Source organism: Parambassis ranga, chromosome 24 (assembly GCF_900634625.1).
Source record: "Parambassis ranga chromosome 24, fParRan2.1, whole genome shotgun sequence".
NCBI classification, from domain to species: Eukaryota; Metazoa; Chordata; class Actinopteri; family Ambassidae; genus Parambassis; species Parambassis ranga.
The window spans coordinates 5,817,415-5,835,872 of NC_041043.1; the positions used below are offsets into that span (position 1 = coordinate 5,817,415).

Genomic DNA, 18,458 nt, shown 5'->3' on the forward strand with positions numbered 1-18,458 from the left:
GACAGATTTGAAGACATGGTGCTGATGATGAGGCCGCTGCGTCATTGTTTTGTAATGTGCTGGAAAATCTCAGTCAGGTCAGGTTGTTTATGTTGAGTTCTGACTCCATCTCAGAGCTGTTTAAGTTCTCGTCTTTTACCACTCTTATTTAATAGACTGACTAACTTCAGTACCAAGGACAGGTCCGTTTGGATTTGAGTAGAGTTAAGAGGTGTCTGCAGTACGGATGTATTTATTCTCCAGACCTGTTACACCTATATCTTCCAGTAAATGCATTTGTTTCGTGGTAACATCTGTTTTCCATCACACCACATTTTCTGCAGCGGTCATTACATATGAATGTTTCCCTTTTTTTCCTGCATTGGCTGCCATCTTGTTTTGGGGCAAAGGTCTTTATTTGCTGTTTGTGTCTGCTTCTGTGTCCAAATCAACCCTCAGGGTCACATTCTTCAACTAACTCGCTGTGCCTGAAAACAAATTTCCCACAGTTTCATGATTGTGGTGAGGAAAAAAAACACATTTTGTGTGAGAATTTGACAGAAGACCCTCCCTCTTTCTCCAAATGAGTGTATACACACATTCTTTGTGCCCGTTAATGTGTCTTTACACTACCATTTTATTGAGTGGAGCCCATGACATCTCCAGTAGGGCTTTCACTTTAATGAAAACCCTCCTTCGCCCTATCCCCCACCTCTTCCTGATGACATCAGCACTACTGCTGATAGGCTGACTGTGCTGAAGGTCAGGAGATCCGTTTGCTGCTTAGAGATGATGAGACGTTGTCTTTGAGTCACTGATGTGTTATCAGCCCTCTGCAGCTTCAGTAGGGGAATACAGACGTAAGCTGGTGTAATTATAGCTGCTGTTTGTCCTGGACAGCAGCCCTGATTCCTATGATGGACAACCATGGGACCTCATTTAAAACAAATTATACAGTAAGCAATGGTGAGCGAGAACTAAAGCATATAAAGATAAGGTTTAGTTAAGAATGTCACTGACATGAATTCATTGGAATTATTGGACAATGCTTGTGCAGAGGTAGAAGTCCCCTCTTCCCTCTGTAGTTCTGATACAGTGCAGCCATGAGGTCTCAGTAACGTATGTTTTTGTCCAGGTTCTGACAACTGCACATGTAATGAGGTGTTCAGGTAACATTATTGAGTATTGAGTGATTCCCCTTCATGTGTCAGTGGTTACTTCATCATTGCATTAGATGTAGAAGTGTGAGCTAACACTTTGGCGGTCATGATTTCCGAGCATTTCTTTGCTTTGTTTATGTTGCGCTGCATTTGCATTTTGGTTTATCTGCAGGCCGTGACCCTCAGTCTGGGCCTGTGTGAACTTGGCTTTGACCACACCGGTTGTAATTTGTGCAGTTCTAAAATTCCAAACAAAATGGCACATGGCTCAACCTGCAATTAACACTCAGCTCGCTCTCAGCAGCAAGACGGGGCTGCTCAGGGAATAGATAGAACACTGGGTTGTGTATAGATTTTTTTATATACACACATTAAGTTTACACACCCGATTAGGGGACATGGACGATTAATGACTGCTGAGCCATGAAAAAGGCTGTTCTGACATCAAACTGCCCCATCACAGCAGAACACGCACACATATGAAAAATGGGGGCCAAATGAAATCTCTATATCTATATATCTTTGCCTAAAGTGAAGCTATAAATTACATAAGGTAAAGTGGCACAGAGCGGGAAAGCTAGCTTGCAGACCAAAAACGTCTCCATTGGTGACTGTATTAGTTTCCAGACATTAAGGTAGGTGGATATAAACAACCAGACAATGATACACCACAGTTTATATGTATGTTGTAGATTGTTTTACACTGAAGTATTATGTATAAGATTTATGTATTAGCCAGACTGGCTTAGCAGATTTGCTACGGTGGGAACAGGCTCGTCTGCAGTTAGCTAGCAGTTCTGCTAACAATGTAGCTGGCTAGCGAGCAATCTGAACAGAAAGCTTCCAACTAAACTACAACGACTTTGACATTTTATAGTAAAATATGTGAGGTAAGCTCTTCGTATAATTGGGAGTTGAAGTGTTTAGTGTTTATGTATTTAAAACTATAAATGTTACAGTTAGCTAGGCTAGCGGTAACTAAAACGTCTTAGCTACTTTTTGTTTTATTTTTGTTTTACTTTTTTTATTTTGTAGTCTATTTTGTAGTCTGGTTTCATAGTGTATTGGTTATTTTTCAAAACTGTAAATAACTTGCATTTTAAGGATCTTTATACCACCTGTAAACTTTGCCTCTGGGACAGCAGTGTGAGATAATGCACCACATTTATCCCCGTGTTCTGTCTTAATTTGCACTAACTTGTTAGCGTGTGTCTTACAATGCCTCTAATTCAATTTAGCAGGCGTAGGAGAGGACAGATGTGATTTCAGCAGTACATGAACATACGGTGCCACATGCTTTATTTCATTCATTAATGTCCTCTTCTCCCTGCTCCTCTCTCACACTCCTGTTTTTCCTCCACCAGCACTGTCTCTGATGCTGCAAGGCGTGCCGCCCGGCGCACCGGAGCCCCATGTGATACTACAGGCAGAGTGTTGGAGAGGTGGGGGTGTCCTAAAAGAGTTTGCTGGTCCTCACACTTCATCACTTCAGATCGAGGCCACCCCGGGGCGGAGCTGCACTGTAGCGCTCGTACTTTGGAAGCGTTGGATACTCGCTAGTCGTGCTATCTGTGGGTCGTGTTTGGCGTGGAGATTAATTTAGAGTGACCGTAGCCAAAGACAAGAAGTGTTCACCTTTGAGATTTGTGCGCAATGGGAGCAGAGAGCTCAGTGCAGCGGGACGGGAAGAGTCAGGAGGATGCCTCAGCTTCAGCCTCAGCCTCTGCCGGGGAGCTGAATGCGGAGGTGAAAGTTCTTCAGGAGGGAGAGAGCGTCCTCGACAGCAAGGTAAGAGACGCCTTTAATCCCTGTCACAGTGAACCACACCTCCATCCCTGCGCAGTGGGCAAACACTCCGCGTTATTCTGCTTCTATAAAGCTTCACACTCTTGGTGTTTTGGTCCTTTTTACCTGTTCATGTTTGCAAACATACCTGTCGCCCCCTCCCTCCCTCCCTCCAGTATCTCCCCTGTGCGCATCAGTAATGTGCTGCAGCGCACAGGCTCCATGTGCGCCTGACGCAGTTTTTGCTGAGTAATGGGTCGACTTGTCTGCAGTCCTGCAGTAATAAAACGCCAGGAGCTCTGCCAGGTCCAGATTTACAGTCACACAGACCACCTGGTCTCCAGAGCATTACAGCAGTAGTCATATATATTTTATTTACCCTGACAGTTCTGGACTGAACACATGCATGTAAATAAGATAGGATTAATAATAACAGGCTTATGGGTGGCCTGCTTGTGTTTATTTTCTACAGTTAAAAAAATGTACTGTTTAATACTTAGCAAAATGGAGCAACAGTAATGCCAGTTATTATAAAAATATATATTATACAACACATTTGAGTCATTTGAAAAATAAGGCCATAACATATGTCACTGTAAATGTACAACTTAAAACTATTATCCCATGAGAATATGATACATGCTGCTTATTTATGCCCCATCTTGTACAGATGTAATGACAGGACCAAACTGTTCTTTTATCTTAAATAATATTCTCTGATTATTGATTGTTCTGGTTTGAATTCTGCATCCATATTTCAAAACCAAAATAAATTTTCCTTACAACAAATCCAAGTACAGCAGCAAATCATCACCCTTCATTGTGACATCTGAGAATCATTTGCTATTAGATTTTAATTTTAAAAATGTTGAAATCTGAAAATAGTTGTCATTGTTCATAGCTATATATATAAATATATATATATAAATAAAAAATGTAATGTTGAGAGGCTGATTTAATTAAGAAATTAGTTGCATTTTTACCAAATATTTGTTTAATTCACATCACAGCAAACTCTAATTTGAGGCCAAATGGGGGAAGTTCTTTAAAATTGTTTAAAAAAAAAAATTTAAATGAAAATTAAAACATAAAGTAACATCTGAGGGACCCAGATGATCCCAGATTCTAATAAGTTGACATTTTTAGGTTGGCATGTTATTTTGAGGAAATGCCACGATTTGTATGTGTTAGTGTGCTCTTTTCATTGTGCGTGTGCTGCAGGCTTTGGTCCAGCTGCTATCATCTGAGCTGTCTTATTGACTCTGCCCTCTTACCTCCCTGTAAATTGCTCACCATTGTGTGAATGAATATTTAGAAAGCGCCTACTAATGACTATATATGTTTCGCCACCTGCTCTGGTCACCCCTCATATAACTTATTGAATTTATTGACTTTTTTATAGGCGAGGGAGGTCAGAGGGTCACACGTTCTGGATCTTTTTCCTAAAAGGTCGCCAGAAAGATCAAGTCACTCAGAGGGAGGTGTTAAACAAAAAGCTCCAAATCATAGATACATTTGTTTGTTCATTCTTGCTTAATTCTTAAGAATGTCAGTTGTTTGTTCATGTTTGTTCATGTTTGTACATGTCGCTGTGTTTGTTCAGTTGTTTTCCAGTGAATTGATCTCATCTTGGTGGCATTTGGATGTTTTCTTAAGTCTTGAGCTCTTATCGCAGTTATCATCACTGTGGCGGTGTTTTCGCTTGTAGTCCTGCAGTGACATTGGAATGCATGATATGATATTATGTATCCAAACTGCTAGTGTGACTTAAGTATGTCTATTGTGCTTTGTGTTTCCAGCTGTGACAGGTGATAGAGTTTGTGAGTTCAGTTTCTGCCACTGATAACTGTCTGATAACAGCTCGCAGGTTGTTATTCACAATGACTGCACTGTTGGGAAAAATGAACTCAGACATTTCTAATGGCAAACAGACACATATGGAATATTATGAGAAATGCAGCCATTATTTACACACCTGTGCTTTTTAGGATGTGTTTAGACATTTGCTAAAAAAAAGTGATACAAAGTGACATTGTATCAAGTCTGTAGAAGGCAAGAAGCTGCTTCTTGTTGGTCACCATACACATCTAATACATACTGACAGTTGTCAATACATCCTTGAAAGACATCAGTTCATAGAGGTAAACAATGGTTATATCCAACTATTTTAACAATTTGCAATCATATTACTCAACAAAAAAGTGCACTCTCACATCTGAGGTGTGTGAACCTGAATTTTCTATGTAATATTTGTACATTTATTGTTTTGGCATTGTTGCATAAAAAAAGATATTTATTGCCATAACTGCCATAACTAATGCATTAAATGAATCAGCTTATTAGCTTTGAGAACAAATCTTCCTGCATTCCTGCTTGTTATGAGCATTCAGACAGATGGGTTGGGCAATATGTTAAAATGTTCTGTTTAGTTATGATTTTGTGTTATTATTTAGCTGAATGTAGAGAGAGCATTAAAATTGTAAAAAAAAAAAAAAAAACTCTACCCCCCAAAAACACAACTGACGATGGAAGGACCACTATTCCCCTGTTCAAATTTGTTGTCAAACAAAGAGGACCATAACATGCACTGTACAGTAAGGAAAGTGTAGAGGAAAAAATGTAGAACTTCAAAACAGTTTTATCTGTATATCTAACAGGCATTTAACAGACATCTGATGAATGTAATGAAAACCTTAAAAATAGATTCATAAAGAATATATATGTATATTGGAGTGTGTTTGTCTGGATGTGACATGAAGTGGTTGGTGCTTCTTACTTGATACACAGTTGATAAATATCCTCCTCACTTCCTAGAGGAATTTTAGAAATGCCTCCCTCTTTGCCAGTGCCTTGACCCTCCTTTCCTCAAACCTCTCACATTAAGATTATAAAAGTAGGAGGTGTTTTTTTTGTTTACCACTGCGAGCTGTGTTGCCTCTGCTGTACAGTATACTGACTGATGCACTATAACGCTTTCATTTGGCTTTCAACAACTATTGTAATCAAACTCATACATTAGTTACAGTAATCATGGCAATAATTACATTACATGGTTGTATTAGAATTTTTTGGGTGTATATGCTGCCTCAGCCATCTTTATAGAAAAGCTAGTTATGTAAGAACATGGTACCTCTTCACTTGCGCAGCTGAGAAAGGCCTGATCCAGTCTAAAAATGGCTAAATTAGCCATGGTTGAATGGAGGTATTAAATAAATGTTTAGCAGAGTGAAAACAAATCTTTTCTGGCCGGTGGCATCATCACTGTTTTTACTGACTGAGCCTGCCTGAGTGCCTGAGTGAAAATGTATGTTTAAATTTGCCTCCGCCCTACATTATACTGTATAAACTGCAGCAGGGCAAAATTGGGCAGTATAAGGTTAACATTTAGACAATAACTTAAGCCACCAACAAAAGAGCACCATATAACCAGAGGAAATGTAACTTCAGTATGAAACTTTGTTCTTTCATCTAATAAGCATTAGGATTAAGAACAGGGTTTGGGACTCTTTAATTAGTACTACACTGCATTAAATACTAGCACTTGTATGCTGTACGTGTACAGTGATATAGACAGTTGAGATTTAGTTATTTGTATTTATTGTATTTAGTCTTCCATTCATTGAGTGCTTTAGCCAGTGTTTTTTCTTCCTCTTCCTCTTGAGGGCTGAGGGCAGACTAGATGCTGTAGTTACACACAGTCATCTTGAGTTGCAAAGTGGCATTGCACATTGTCTGGCTGAAACTAGATGGTCAACATACCAGCTTCAGCAATATATTCTAGTTTAGATTACGCTTATAATTTAGTCATTTCTGACTGTTTTAAAAGCGTGTTAGAAAAACATACATATTGAACCAAAAACTGCTTTTAGTGCCACTAATAACCTGTTGCTCTTTGATCTGGTGGATCTGGAGCAATTTATGCAAAAGACAAATGATCGATAAATGATTTACAGTATGTTAACATTGTTATAAAATGAATACTTGGCTGACTCACAGATGAACAATAGGAAACTCACTACAAATAGCCACCCTAACATGAGACCTGTATCACATGTCAGGTGCTCCACCCATCACAATAGCAGTGGCAGGTGACTCCAATGATCCAACATGATGTTGTGTAATGTAATGTGTGCTGATTAAGGCTTCTACGTTCCTCTGTAATGAGCTGCGGCTGATCAGACACTTCTCTGGCTCTGATTATCCTGTTCAGCAGAGAGAGAGAGACAGAGAAAGAGAGCAGGGGGAGGCAGGGTCAGACAGAAGATCCATTGAGAATGGGGACAGGCCAGGAACCACTGTGTGCAACAGCAGGGTAGGGAGCGTTTTGGGTGGGCAAAGCAAGAGGGGTGGAGATCCCATGGAGAGAGAGAGAGAGAGAGAGAGAGATGGGCTGCCAGTGTGACAAAAAGGCAGATGAATCAGCCGATTGTTCCCTCCAGTCTGATTTTAAAAGGACACTGATGACAGAGGTTGAGAGAAAACAGGCTCAGGTAAAAACTTAGCCTGTTTGTTGAAAGTTAAGGCATGACAAATGTGGGACTGTTTCTCACCATCACAGGAGCCATGAACTAATCACAAAGCGGGAACAGAGATAAGAGTTGTTGATGATGATGATGCCTCTAGAGATGTAAGTTTGTGGTGCTGCTGTCACATTTTTTAATGCTTTTTTTCTTCTCACACTTTACACAGTTCATAGTCAACACTCACAATGCTGCTGATCTATGTGTGACACATCTCTTTTTACAGCATGTGGTTTAAATATTACATATTAGTTTAGGCATTATAAAAACGTGCATTTTTTATCCTCTCAGTACAGTGGGATGTGCTGGACTTATACTGATGCTGATGAGCATTGCATCTGCACATCCCAACATCAAGATTGACAGTGTTGCAGAACACTGGGACATACATACAATGAGCAATCCTGCAGTTTCTTATATCGATAAGTTAACAGCATGTACACTGACATTGCAGTTGCTTAAATATCATTATTTTAATACTGTTTTCCTGTCTTTGCACACATGGAGCACACTTGATTTGTTTTGGTGGGAGGCCTGTGTTCCCCTCTTAATAAATTATGGAAAACTTGCGTCACTGGACTATCTGCTGTAACTCGACTAATTCAATTACTTAGTCTTCTGATAAAAAAGAAGGAAGCTCTGTGAACTACTAAAGACTTTGAGTTTGAGCCATGCAGTAGTTAAATAACTGCCTTAGCTTGCAGAAGTGTCATCTGAGCATAGACTTGTTTGCAATTGTATATCTTTGGCAATAGAGATTGCAAGAAGCTATCTTGTATGATAGTTCATTTCTGCAGATAAATGATGACCACTTATTCCGTTATACTATCTTAAAACGGAAATCAAACTTTTCAGTCCAGCTCTCTCTCTCTCCCTCCCTCCCTCCCTCCCTCTCTTGTTGAGGCAAAACAGGAAGTGGTTTTCTGCTAATTTCTCTGTCCCTCAGCCATCTTCCTGTCTTCCATCTCAGATTTGCTGCCAGCTCAATTACAGTAAAAAAACAGACATGCATGTTCAAGGATGTGGAAAACCAGAGCTCCTTTGTTTCTTACCGACACACTAATAGTCTGGTCTATTAATGAATCTACGGGACAGTACCAATCACCAAAATGGCAATATATTACATAATGATGGTTCTTGTTTTTGTTTTTACAGTCTTTGCTTTGTTCGCAGGCTATTTTTTAGCTTAATGATCTATTAAATTGTTTACACAGCGGCAGATTTGACATAAATAAGTTGCTTTCATCAGATCCCATTAGGTTTGACTTTGATCTCTTTGAATATCAACAACTGTTATGTTTAAAACTTTACACAGGTTTCTATTTTTTACAGCTGCACATATCCTGCTAGCAGTGTCATTTAAAAGTTACAAGCAGATACAAATATTTAACATAATGTTTAAGTTGGACAAGCACATTTTATACTACTTTTATACTGAAAAAAGAGGTATAGAGTTTCAGGTTTCAGATCACTGTATTTGTTAAGTTGAATTTGCGTGACCGCAAATTGGAAAATGTCTTATATTCAATTTAGGTGTTGCAACCTTTTTATATTCACTTGTGCCTTGCACAAACACACATTGCTGAACACTCAACAGCATTTCAGCTAGTCAGAGGGGGCTCTTCAGTGCGAATCATTGTTTCGTGGTGATGATGCGTTATTGAATATCCTGACTATCCTAACTGTCCCACAGGGACTGTTATACAGTGTTGCGTAAGTTAGAATGATTATGCTTTACTATTGTAATTTTTACTGTGATATGTTTGGAAGAGACAGTGTATATACTCTGCCCAATCACTTATCATGACTGGACAAGTGTTAAACATCAGCATTCTGATTTTGTGCAGCCTTTCATTGCCTCTTCACCTGTTGTGGTGTCCTTATGTGAAAGAAGAGGCAACAATGCAGACAAACATTCAGAATGATTGTTTGATTGTGTAATAGGAGCCCAATGGGTTCTTGTGCATCTTGCAGGATACATAGCCTTCTATAATAAGATTGTGATCATCCATACAATCTGATTTGAGTATAATTACTTTGTTCATCACTCACGGCGAATGCTGTATGTATTTCAGACAGGCCTCTCATGTCTGACAGTTCACTGTGCAGGAAAGAGTGCATTCTTGGGTGTTGACTTCCTTATCATAGTCAATAATTTGGAGTTCACCAGATGTCAGGATTGTTGTGTTTGTCTGAGCCAGTTTGGACCTGTTGTCTTGTTTTTTTTTATATATGACTCATCTTTTTATCTCTTCGTGCACATGTAAGCTATCTGAATGTTATGCTGAGCATTGGGATTCAAAAGGTTCCTCCATTTTGTGTTTTACTGTAGCAAAATGGCCTAGTCTGTGGAAACAGCATAAACACAGTCTGTCCCCTTGTTTGTATAACAAGTAAATTACACGGAAGCATTTCTGTTCCATATGGCAAGCAAGTCTACATACAGTATATGTATAACTGTCTGGAGCAAATTAAGAGTGTGCAATGTACAGTTAAGATTGGATTAGCATTATTTTGGGGGGCAGTTGACAGGGTAACACTTATTTTAACAAACAATAAGCTGCTTTTGTCAGCCCTCCTTCACTATTGGGCTTTTAGCCTCACAGGGCCTGTAATTTCTAGGGCTTAAAAGAAAACTCTTGCTATACATAGTGATCCTCCCCCTCTGTCTTGCACTTGTTCACCTCTCCTCATGCCTTCCTCTCTGTTTTTTTCACATCCATTTTTCATCAGCTGTGCTCCATGAAGCAGCTTCTGCTGCATCAGGACCACAGCTGATGGAGCAGAAGCTGCTTCATGGAGCACAGTGAAAAAAGTGTGAGGTCATGATGTGTGTGTGTGTGTTTTCTGTAATGTGTGTCTTCTGCCCTGGTAGGAGTCAAAGCTTTTGAAGGACAAACAGTGAATCACAGTGTCAGTGTAGTTGCTTGCATACAGTGTATCACAAATCCCCATCTTGTTTATGTGCATCTAACAAGAGCTTTATAACGCATCTCCCTCTCTACAAGGTCACAATCTTCCATCATCCTTGTAATAAGAACAGTATTTTGAGCAGTAGATCCCAGTGTGTTGTTGAAATTTGTGACATACATTATTGCACTCATTTTGTTTGTGTTGCTCTGGTAAAGCACATTTTGAAGTTGTATATGTGTCATAAACTAAAGGTGGGAGATATTCATATAACAAGGTAGAGTCCTAAATGTAAAAGAGCCCAACCAAAAACCACATACTGTGCTGTTGCATTTGGACTTTTAAGTGGTATCTTATGATGCCCACTGCTGTTTCAGGATAATTAGAAACATACAGCACAGCACATCAGGTTGTCACTGCTTACTCATTTGAGGCGAATTAATGTGTTGTTTTAAACAGCAACTGCCCACCGCTTTATTAACATGAGGATTAAATCCCCGATGAATAAAATTAATGAGACAAGGAGTGTAGCAGTAGCACTGAGGAGCTGCTTGTATTCTGGCAAGAAAACAAGCAGCTTCTTAAGGCTGATTTCTTTCACATGTCTCTTTTTTACAGTTTTAAACACACCCAGCAACAAGTGAGAAGAACTTTGTTTTAAAGACATGACTAAAGCGTCTTCATGTCTGGATAACACTTAAATACTGTATCTGTTATGTGATACAATAATTAGTGTTTATCAGGTTTTGCTCATTACTTAATATTGTTTTTTGTGCCCTAAATCTCATCATCTCAAACCAAATTGGTGGCTCACTGGTAAACACAGAAAAGTTAGAAGATACATTTCTACAAAGATTGAGAATCTCTTATCTAATCACCCTTGGCCTTGTTGTATATTGTTGAAAATGCCTCTTTCGACTGAGCACTTCTTGACAATAAGCATTGCAGCACAAATACACAAACAAAAATGTAAATGTTGAATTTGAACTTGCCAGAACATGCCTCAGAATAAATGTGCTGTTGCTCAGTTATTGGCTAACGAAATATGCTAATTGGCATATTTATATTGCTAAATTGAGCTAAACTAAATTATAGCTAATTTCTCATCTCATTTCGTGTGCCATTTTAATGGTATTTAAGAACAGGGGTAGGCAGTGCTTTGGATAACACAACCTCTTCAAACTAAACTGAAATAATTCTATTACCTCCACAGATTTCACTTCAAATCTGTGCAGCTTCACAGTATGCAAAAAATGTGACACTGGAAACTCTAGCCCAGAGTTTAATCAAATATCATGTGTTTTTTACGTGACATATTTGACCCTGAATGTTGTTACTGGGCCAAAACTTGGATCAAACCTATAGACATTAATAGGGCCATAATCTCAGAGTAATTTGAGGCCTGAGGCCATAAAAAACAAAGTCTGGTTTTAATGTCTCATTAACTAAAACCGTGTTTATGGTGCCTGCATGCCTTCCAGACGCCGACACCCCCCCCCCCCCCCCCCCCCAATTCCTAGTCATCTCCTATTCTTACATGTGACTCGAGTTCAAATGCTTATCAGGGTTTAGAGATATTTAGAAATTCATGACAGAAGGGTCAACAAATAGGCTGGATTTGTTATTTCAACCCGGTTAGAGAGGCAGGGCCCTGGGGTCAAACACTGGCCAGTGTTTATTATGATCATGTCTTGGGGGGGTCTTTTTTCCTGCGTCCAGCCTGTTGTTGTTATTTGGCTTCATTTGCTGTTCAAGTGTAGCAGCCACACAGATGAAGGGGTGGGGGGGATGAAAAACAGACAGATTGTGGGAGGTATGGTGATTTTGGGGGTTAAAGGGTTAGTGACACACTGATGTAGGTAAAGGACAACAACCTAGCTTCATCTGTTGTCTTAAAATTGCAGCAGGTGTGCATGAGACTGCAGCTTTTAAAGTCAGACTTTTGGTTTGTTTTCTCACTCATGCACAGACAGGCACAGACACACAAAGTGAGCTTGGGTTTATTTTTATCCTGCTCTTGTTTAATTGATTTAATTCAGTGTCCTTCCAGTTGTCTTCTCACATCATGTATGTGAACCGGAAATTAAAAACAGCTGACTGTCACACTGAAGGACTAATGCTGTTTTCAGAGCTGAGATGTAATGGACCATGTATGCAGTAACAATGTGATCTGCTGTATTGTTTAGCTCTTTGAGACTTCTTACATATTGTTTAAACTGAAATGTTATGTTTTTTTAATAGAATTTATTTGTTTGTTTGTTTATTATGTGACTGTGACTGAATCCTTTCACTGCATTAGCTAAATAACTAATTGTGTAGCCACACAAGAAGCAAAATTCCTGGGTGCTGACTGTACATTAAGGGAATTGTTTCTATATGGTAAGCCATGAAATTTATTTGTATATGTCTTTTCTTGTTTATATTTTCCCAGGACAGAACAAACTAGCTATGAATCTCTGGTATCTCTTTAGTATTCAAAGGGTGAAACAATATGATTTAAAGCCACCTAGTGGTAAAGTTTCAGGTTCTAAGTAACTGATTGCCAGTCCCTTTCCAAGTGTGTATGATACTCTGGCCACCACTTTCTTTAAAAACGGGAACGGCTGTCTTAGATCAGATTTTTGTCTGTTTGGGGACACTGTAGAAATGACAAAGCACTACATTCCGGCCTCTTTGGAAGTGGTTCTTCTCTCTTCGGCTTATTTATAAGGATATAATGTACTGTGTTTTGCACTAATCAAAACATAATAATGAACACTATTTGATTGCTGCTAAAGTTAGTTCTTAATAAACTTCAAGTCCCTTCTGTATAGCTGTAAATAAAACCAGCATCAGTAAAATGGAAAGGGTGCACTTTGCCCTAATGTGATGAGGATGTTTGGGCTTGGTAAAACCCTAAAAGTATCTTATTAGTGAGTTTGAGTAATTCAGTTTTAAGATTTTTTTTTTTACTTAATTGAACATAACTTTAAACAGCAGACTCACCGCTGTCCTTAATAGATAAAGTATAGATAAAGGGCTGACACTTTCACAAACACAAGGAGCAGCTGGGGGAGTTTTTCCATATACAGCTCCTGCCTGTGTCTTTGCTGTTGAAGCGCTGACAGATTTATTGCAACAGATGCCTTTCTTCCTGAAAGCCACCATAAATAAAATCACAGTGGCAAACCTGCTCTGTATGTAGAGCAGCGCTGGATAAGACAACTGGAATGAAAGAAAGAACAAAGAAACAAAAAATCTTTCCATATTGTTGTAAATCTCTGATTCATCTAGGAAGGAAGAGTGTTATTTGATGCAAATATCTTAGAGAAGGTAGTTTTCACATATGTATAACATTAAACTCAACAATGACGCTAGAAGCACAGGTACTCTCGATGTGAGCACCTGAGCAGGGTTAATGGATTGTGGAAACACTGAGAGTGTTCTTTGGGGGTCTTGTCAGACTTTGATCTTTGGTATGTACTGAATGTGGGGGTCAGGGATAATAGATTGGGGGCTGGCAGGAGTGAAGAAAAAAAAAAGAGATGGGAAGAAAATGTTATTGTCACACAAGCAAAAAAGAAAAAAGATAAATGTGTGTGTGTATACAGTATATATATCCACTCTTTATCCACTTTATTTTTTTTCCTCATTTTGGTCCTGTTTTTGTTCTCATCTGTGATCTCCTCTGTCATTTTTTTTATCTCCAACCTGCCTGCTTCAAAGTTGTCATCCTCCTTTTGTCTGCTTTGAGTCTCTGCTCACACCTCAGAGGTCAGAGGTCATGAGGTTAACTGTCCAGAACCAAATACAACCCCACAGAGGGTCTTTAAGTCTGTTATCTTCTGCAGTGGGTTTGCTTGTGTGTGCATATGTCCCCCTGAGAGTAATCCTAACATGATAGCTAGTGTTACTGAATCTGGATTTTTCTGCAGGGTTAAAAGGTTTCAGCAGAACTTTTGCACCATAATTGTCAATATAGTGATAATAACAGGATCACGTTGATCTGGACTGCTTATTTTGCTTCATCATTATTGTGCTATGAGTTAGGATTGACATTTATGGCTGGTTTCATGGGGAGGGGGGGTATCTGCTTCTTTGTGCAAGGATATTCAAATGTTCTCAATACAATAATTCATTCTCTGCTCCACTGTTTTGCTGTATCTACCCCATCTTTGAAAATGTTTAGAGCCATTGTGATAATTACTGTATACTTCAAGACAGAGCTACAAAATAACAGGTACTAGGGCTGAACGATTTTAAGAATAAATTGAATTGTGATTTTTCTGGCAAATATTGCGATTTCGATTTCATCCACAATTTTTTTTCAAATCAAGTTTTAGTGCACATGAGCATTTGCAAAGATCACAGAAACTTACATCATACCTAGGGGTGGGCGATATGGCAAAAACTTTATATCACAATTCTTTAACGATAAAATCACGATCACGATTTTATCACGATTTGTTTTTACATTGACACTAATTTGCATGTTTCTGTGTAAATGACTTCAGGTAGCCTACTCTGTCACTTCTCAAAAACTATCAGTAGATCTAAAAGTAACCTCTGATAACGTGCACTCAGTATTAGTTTTCAATAAATATGAACATTTAAATAACAATTACAGAACAAAATAAAGTTTTATTTCAAATAGGTTAAAAAGAAGACTAATGTAGTTCTGTAAAGTATTATTCATCAGTCATTTAAACAGACTGAAATGTGCCTCCTAAGGTTAAACAATAAATACAGTATTGAGACTTAAGTAACTCCTAAAGTTCAATGTGATTTAGAACAAATGATCAAACTTTAATGGGAATCATATCTAAGGACAAACGGAGCTGCTGCTGTCAGCTCTGTCCACCGTTTACTAGAGTCCTCATATGGAGCCTCTTCATCAAATGCCTGCGTTATTGTTTTGGTGACGTCATTAGCTGTTGCCTCTGTCTGCATCTGATGTACACACGTGGCCCTCCCACTGCACACACACACACACAGGTGTAGAAGAGCTGCTGACGGCACAACAGCAGCAAACCTGAATATAACGAGCTTCAGAGAGGTGGGTGCGTACGTGCTCGTAGCATTATAATACATTCGTATACATGCGGCCCTTCCACTGCGACACACGTCGCACGCACACACATAGACACAGGCTTAGAAGACGCGCCGCTGCTGCCGGCAAAAACAGTACCGAACATAAAGGTGGAGTTCGTTTTAGCGACCAGTTCCTCCGTTTTCTTTTCGTTTTCAGCCATAGCATTTGACAAAACAAAACCTTATTCAGTTAGGAGCAGTGCAAAAAACCGTGGCTTTGACGATCTCAAAATCTCGTTGTCTGAGATCACAATTTTTGGTCTAAAACGATAGATCGCTCAGCCCTTACAGGTACTTTGGTGTTTTCTCTGAGATTGCTCTGTGACTAGAGATGGGGGGGGTTTAAGTTTAAGTAATTTGCCAGCCTCGTCTTTTCCATTAACTTCTTCCATCCCTGTTCTGTGTTTAATTTAAAGGACATAAATCTCCTCTGCTGGCCATTTGTGGAGTGATTTACTAGACAGCAGGTTGTCTCTCCTGAGGACACTGTAGAGATGCAGCCAACATGTAAACAAGAGAGGCAGATAAGGGAAAATCAGAATCAAGTCTAAACTGAGGATAAAATCAAAAGCAGATAGAGTAGTTAAGTGGAGGAAAATAGTATAGGAAAACAACAAAGATGAAAATCTAATCTTTGCTTAAAGGAATTAAAAAACCTAATATTGTCAGCCCTTCTAATAAAATGCAAAGGATTAAAAAAATCCTTTAAAACTCTTGTTGTTCTGTTATAAATTATTTCTGACAACAGGCAGGGTACTTCTGTACTTTTAAGCTTTACCTGTCTACCACACTTAGTTTTACAAGTGAACAATACAAACTATAATTATTATGTTTACTTTTCTGAAAATGCCATGAATTTGAAAATCTAAATTACTGAGTGGATGTGTCAACACTCAATGAAAGAAGGAGCAGTGAGGGAAACAGAGGAGAAGATAAAATCATCCTCTGTGAGTATTTCCAACAACATGAAGAGCTGAAAGAGGCTATAAGAGAGCCAGGGGTTGTTTACTGATATGTCTATGTAACTTTAGTTAACACCCAAAACATACTGTATGCATCTACGTATACAGCTCTCTGTGTCTTCACTATAGACACCACAAACAATCAAATCTAGTCGTCAACAGAAACATCGCTTCTCAAATGTTTTCCAAAATTCCAAATTAAGTCGGATATTACAAAACAAAAGAAAACAAAAACAAAGTCTCCTGCATTTTTTTCCACACTGTTGTTTTCCTAAGCAGATGCTTTGTTATGTGACCTTTCCTTTTGTGCAGTTTTTTCGTAGGAGGAAGTCTGTCTTTAGGTCTTTGTGGCAGACCATGCTGACCAGGGAGACATAAAAAATGCACACTTGGCAGTGAAGCTTCAACACATGCTGTCTGAGCACATTAACAAAGAATTCAGAACAGCTAAGGCATCACGGTACCTATCAGTTTTTTGGTCAAGTTCACTTTCAGTTCACTGCAGTGATAAACTGGAATTCATATAATGGCTGCTAACCTTGTATAATTGCTACACAATAAAAATAGGAGACTCTTTATTGGCAGTACTTACCTGATCACATGCGGAATTGATGCCGACTCAAGCTTTTATACTTTAATTTTATTTAACCTTTATTTGTAAATGAAAGAAAGCATGCTTCTAATAATCACTTAATAATTCTCCTCCCAAAAGGTTATTTTCAGAACAATCAAACAACTTCAAATGATTCAGGAATCATCCAGCATCCCTAAGGCTGGGGATTGACTGTACAATTTGAGAAGCTCCCAATGTATGAGTAAATCCACTATGTAAATGTTAAGCTTGTGGTATATGTTCTTATGCAATATATAATCTTAATACTTGATAAATGTGTGCCAAGCATAAGAGATACATAAAAATGTATCTGATCTCTAAATAGTGACTGGTCGTCTCATTAGGTTACATCAAGGATTAGAGGAAGAACAGTGTTTAGTTGATGTTTAGTTAAGTAAGGCAAAATTGTGTACAGTACACACATATGGACACAAGTCCATATGGACACAAGTCACAGAGACTCTGGACCAACAATCCCAAGAACTTCAGTTGATGTTTAGTTAAGTAAGGCAAAATTGTGTACAATATGGACACAAGTCACAGAGACTCTGGACCAACAATCCCAAGAACTTCATGTTAGTCTAATTTAGGAACAGAGATGGTCAAAAGGTGAACATTATTTTGGGTTGTAGGGTCAGGTGTCGGGGGATCTGTGGAATTTTGGTGAAGATGGCAAAGAATGTCAGGAATGGCAGTCATGAGGGAGACTAGGGAAGGGTGTGGTCTCTGCAGGTGTTAAGGTCAGCTCATGGCTCACACACTAAATCTGAGACAGGTGGCTTGAAAAGGACACGAATGATAGACAGGGCTATCCTCTTCTGTGTGTAAGCACATGGACCAAGACTTGTTGATGTTTGAGAATATAAATTGCAGTTTGCCAAGTCGTCTCCACGAACTAATCACATCAACTAACTCTGAGTGTTATTCTCATTTGTCAGTTCAGAAGTAAGAGCTCTATACTGATGTGTAGTTTAGATTGGTACATACTCAACAGTATTATGTTCCTTAGGTGGATGAAGTGTTCTAGTTGCAGCGACAGAATGGCACCTTAAGCACTTGAGACTCCACTTTAGTCATGATCTCACAACCAGGTTCTCCATTTCATTATTAAGTTTTGCTGGGTGGGGCACTTGGCTAGCTTTATTATGAAAGATATGATTGTACGATACTTCAGCATTGAATGGGTCTGATTACATCTAACTCACAAATTAGTTTGGCAAATCTGAAGCCAATACAAACAAATCAGACTTTTCCATTTAACATGTGATTGACAAGATGTTTGTGCCCCTATATTTTTATATATAGTGGTAAATCATAGGTTTTTTTTAACATTTTATTATTTTTAATGGAAATACATATCCTCTTTCTCTGTAATTCTGTGTTTGTCCTTCCCCCCCCCCCGGAGGATGTTTTCTCCATCCTTTAGTCCATTTTTCCAACCTGCAGACTGTCTCCTATT

General features: G+C 38.8%; 1 protein-coding gene across 2 annotated transcripts in view; it reads left to right on the plus strand.

Annotated features, from left to right (window-relative positions):
* The first annotated feature begins 2,623 nt into the window (after window positions 1-2,623).
* Window positions 2,624-18,458, plus strand: part of akap12b (A kinase (PRKA) anchor protein 12b) — a 34,984-nt gene continuing 19,149 nt past the window's right edge. For both annotated transcript variants that reach the window (XM_028397090.1, XM_028397091.1), the window contains exon 1: window positions 2,624-2,927. In XM_028397090.1, the coding sequence (XP_028252891.1) occupies window positions 2,793-2,927 (135 nt within the window). In that variant the 5' untranslated portion in view covers window positions 2,624-2,792. The remainder of the gene's footprint in view (window positions 2,928-18,458) is intronic.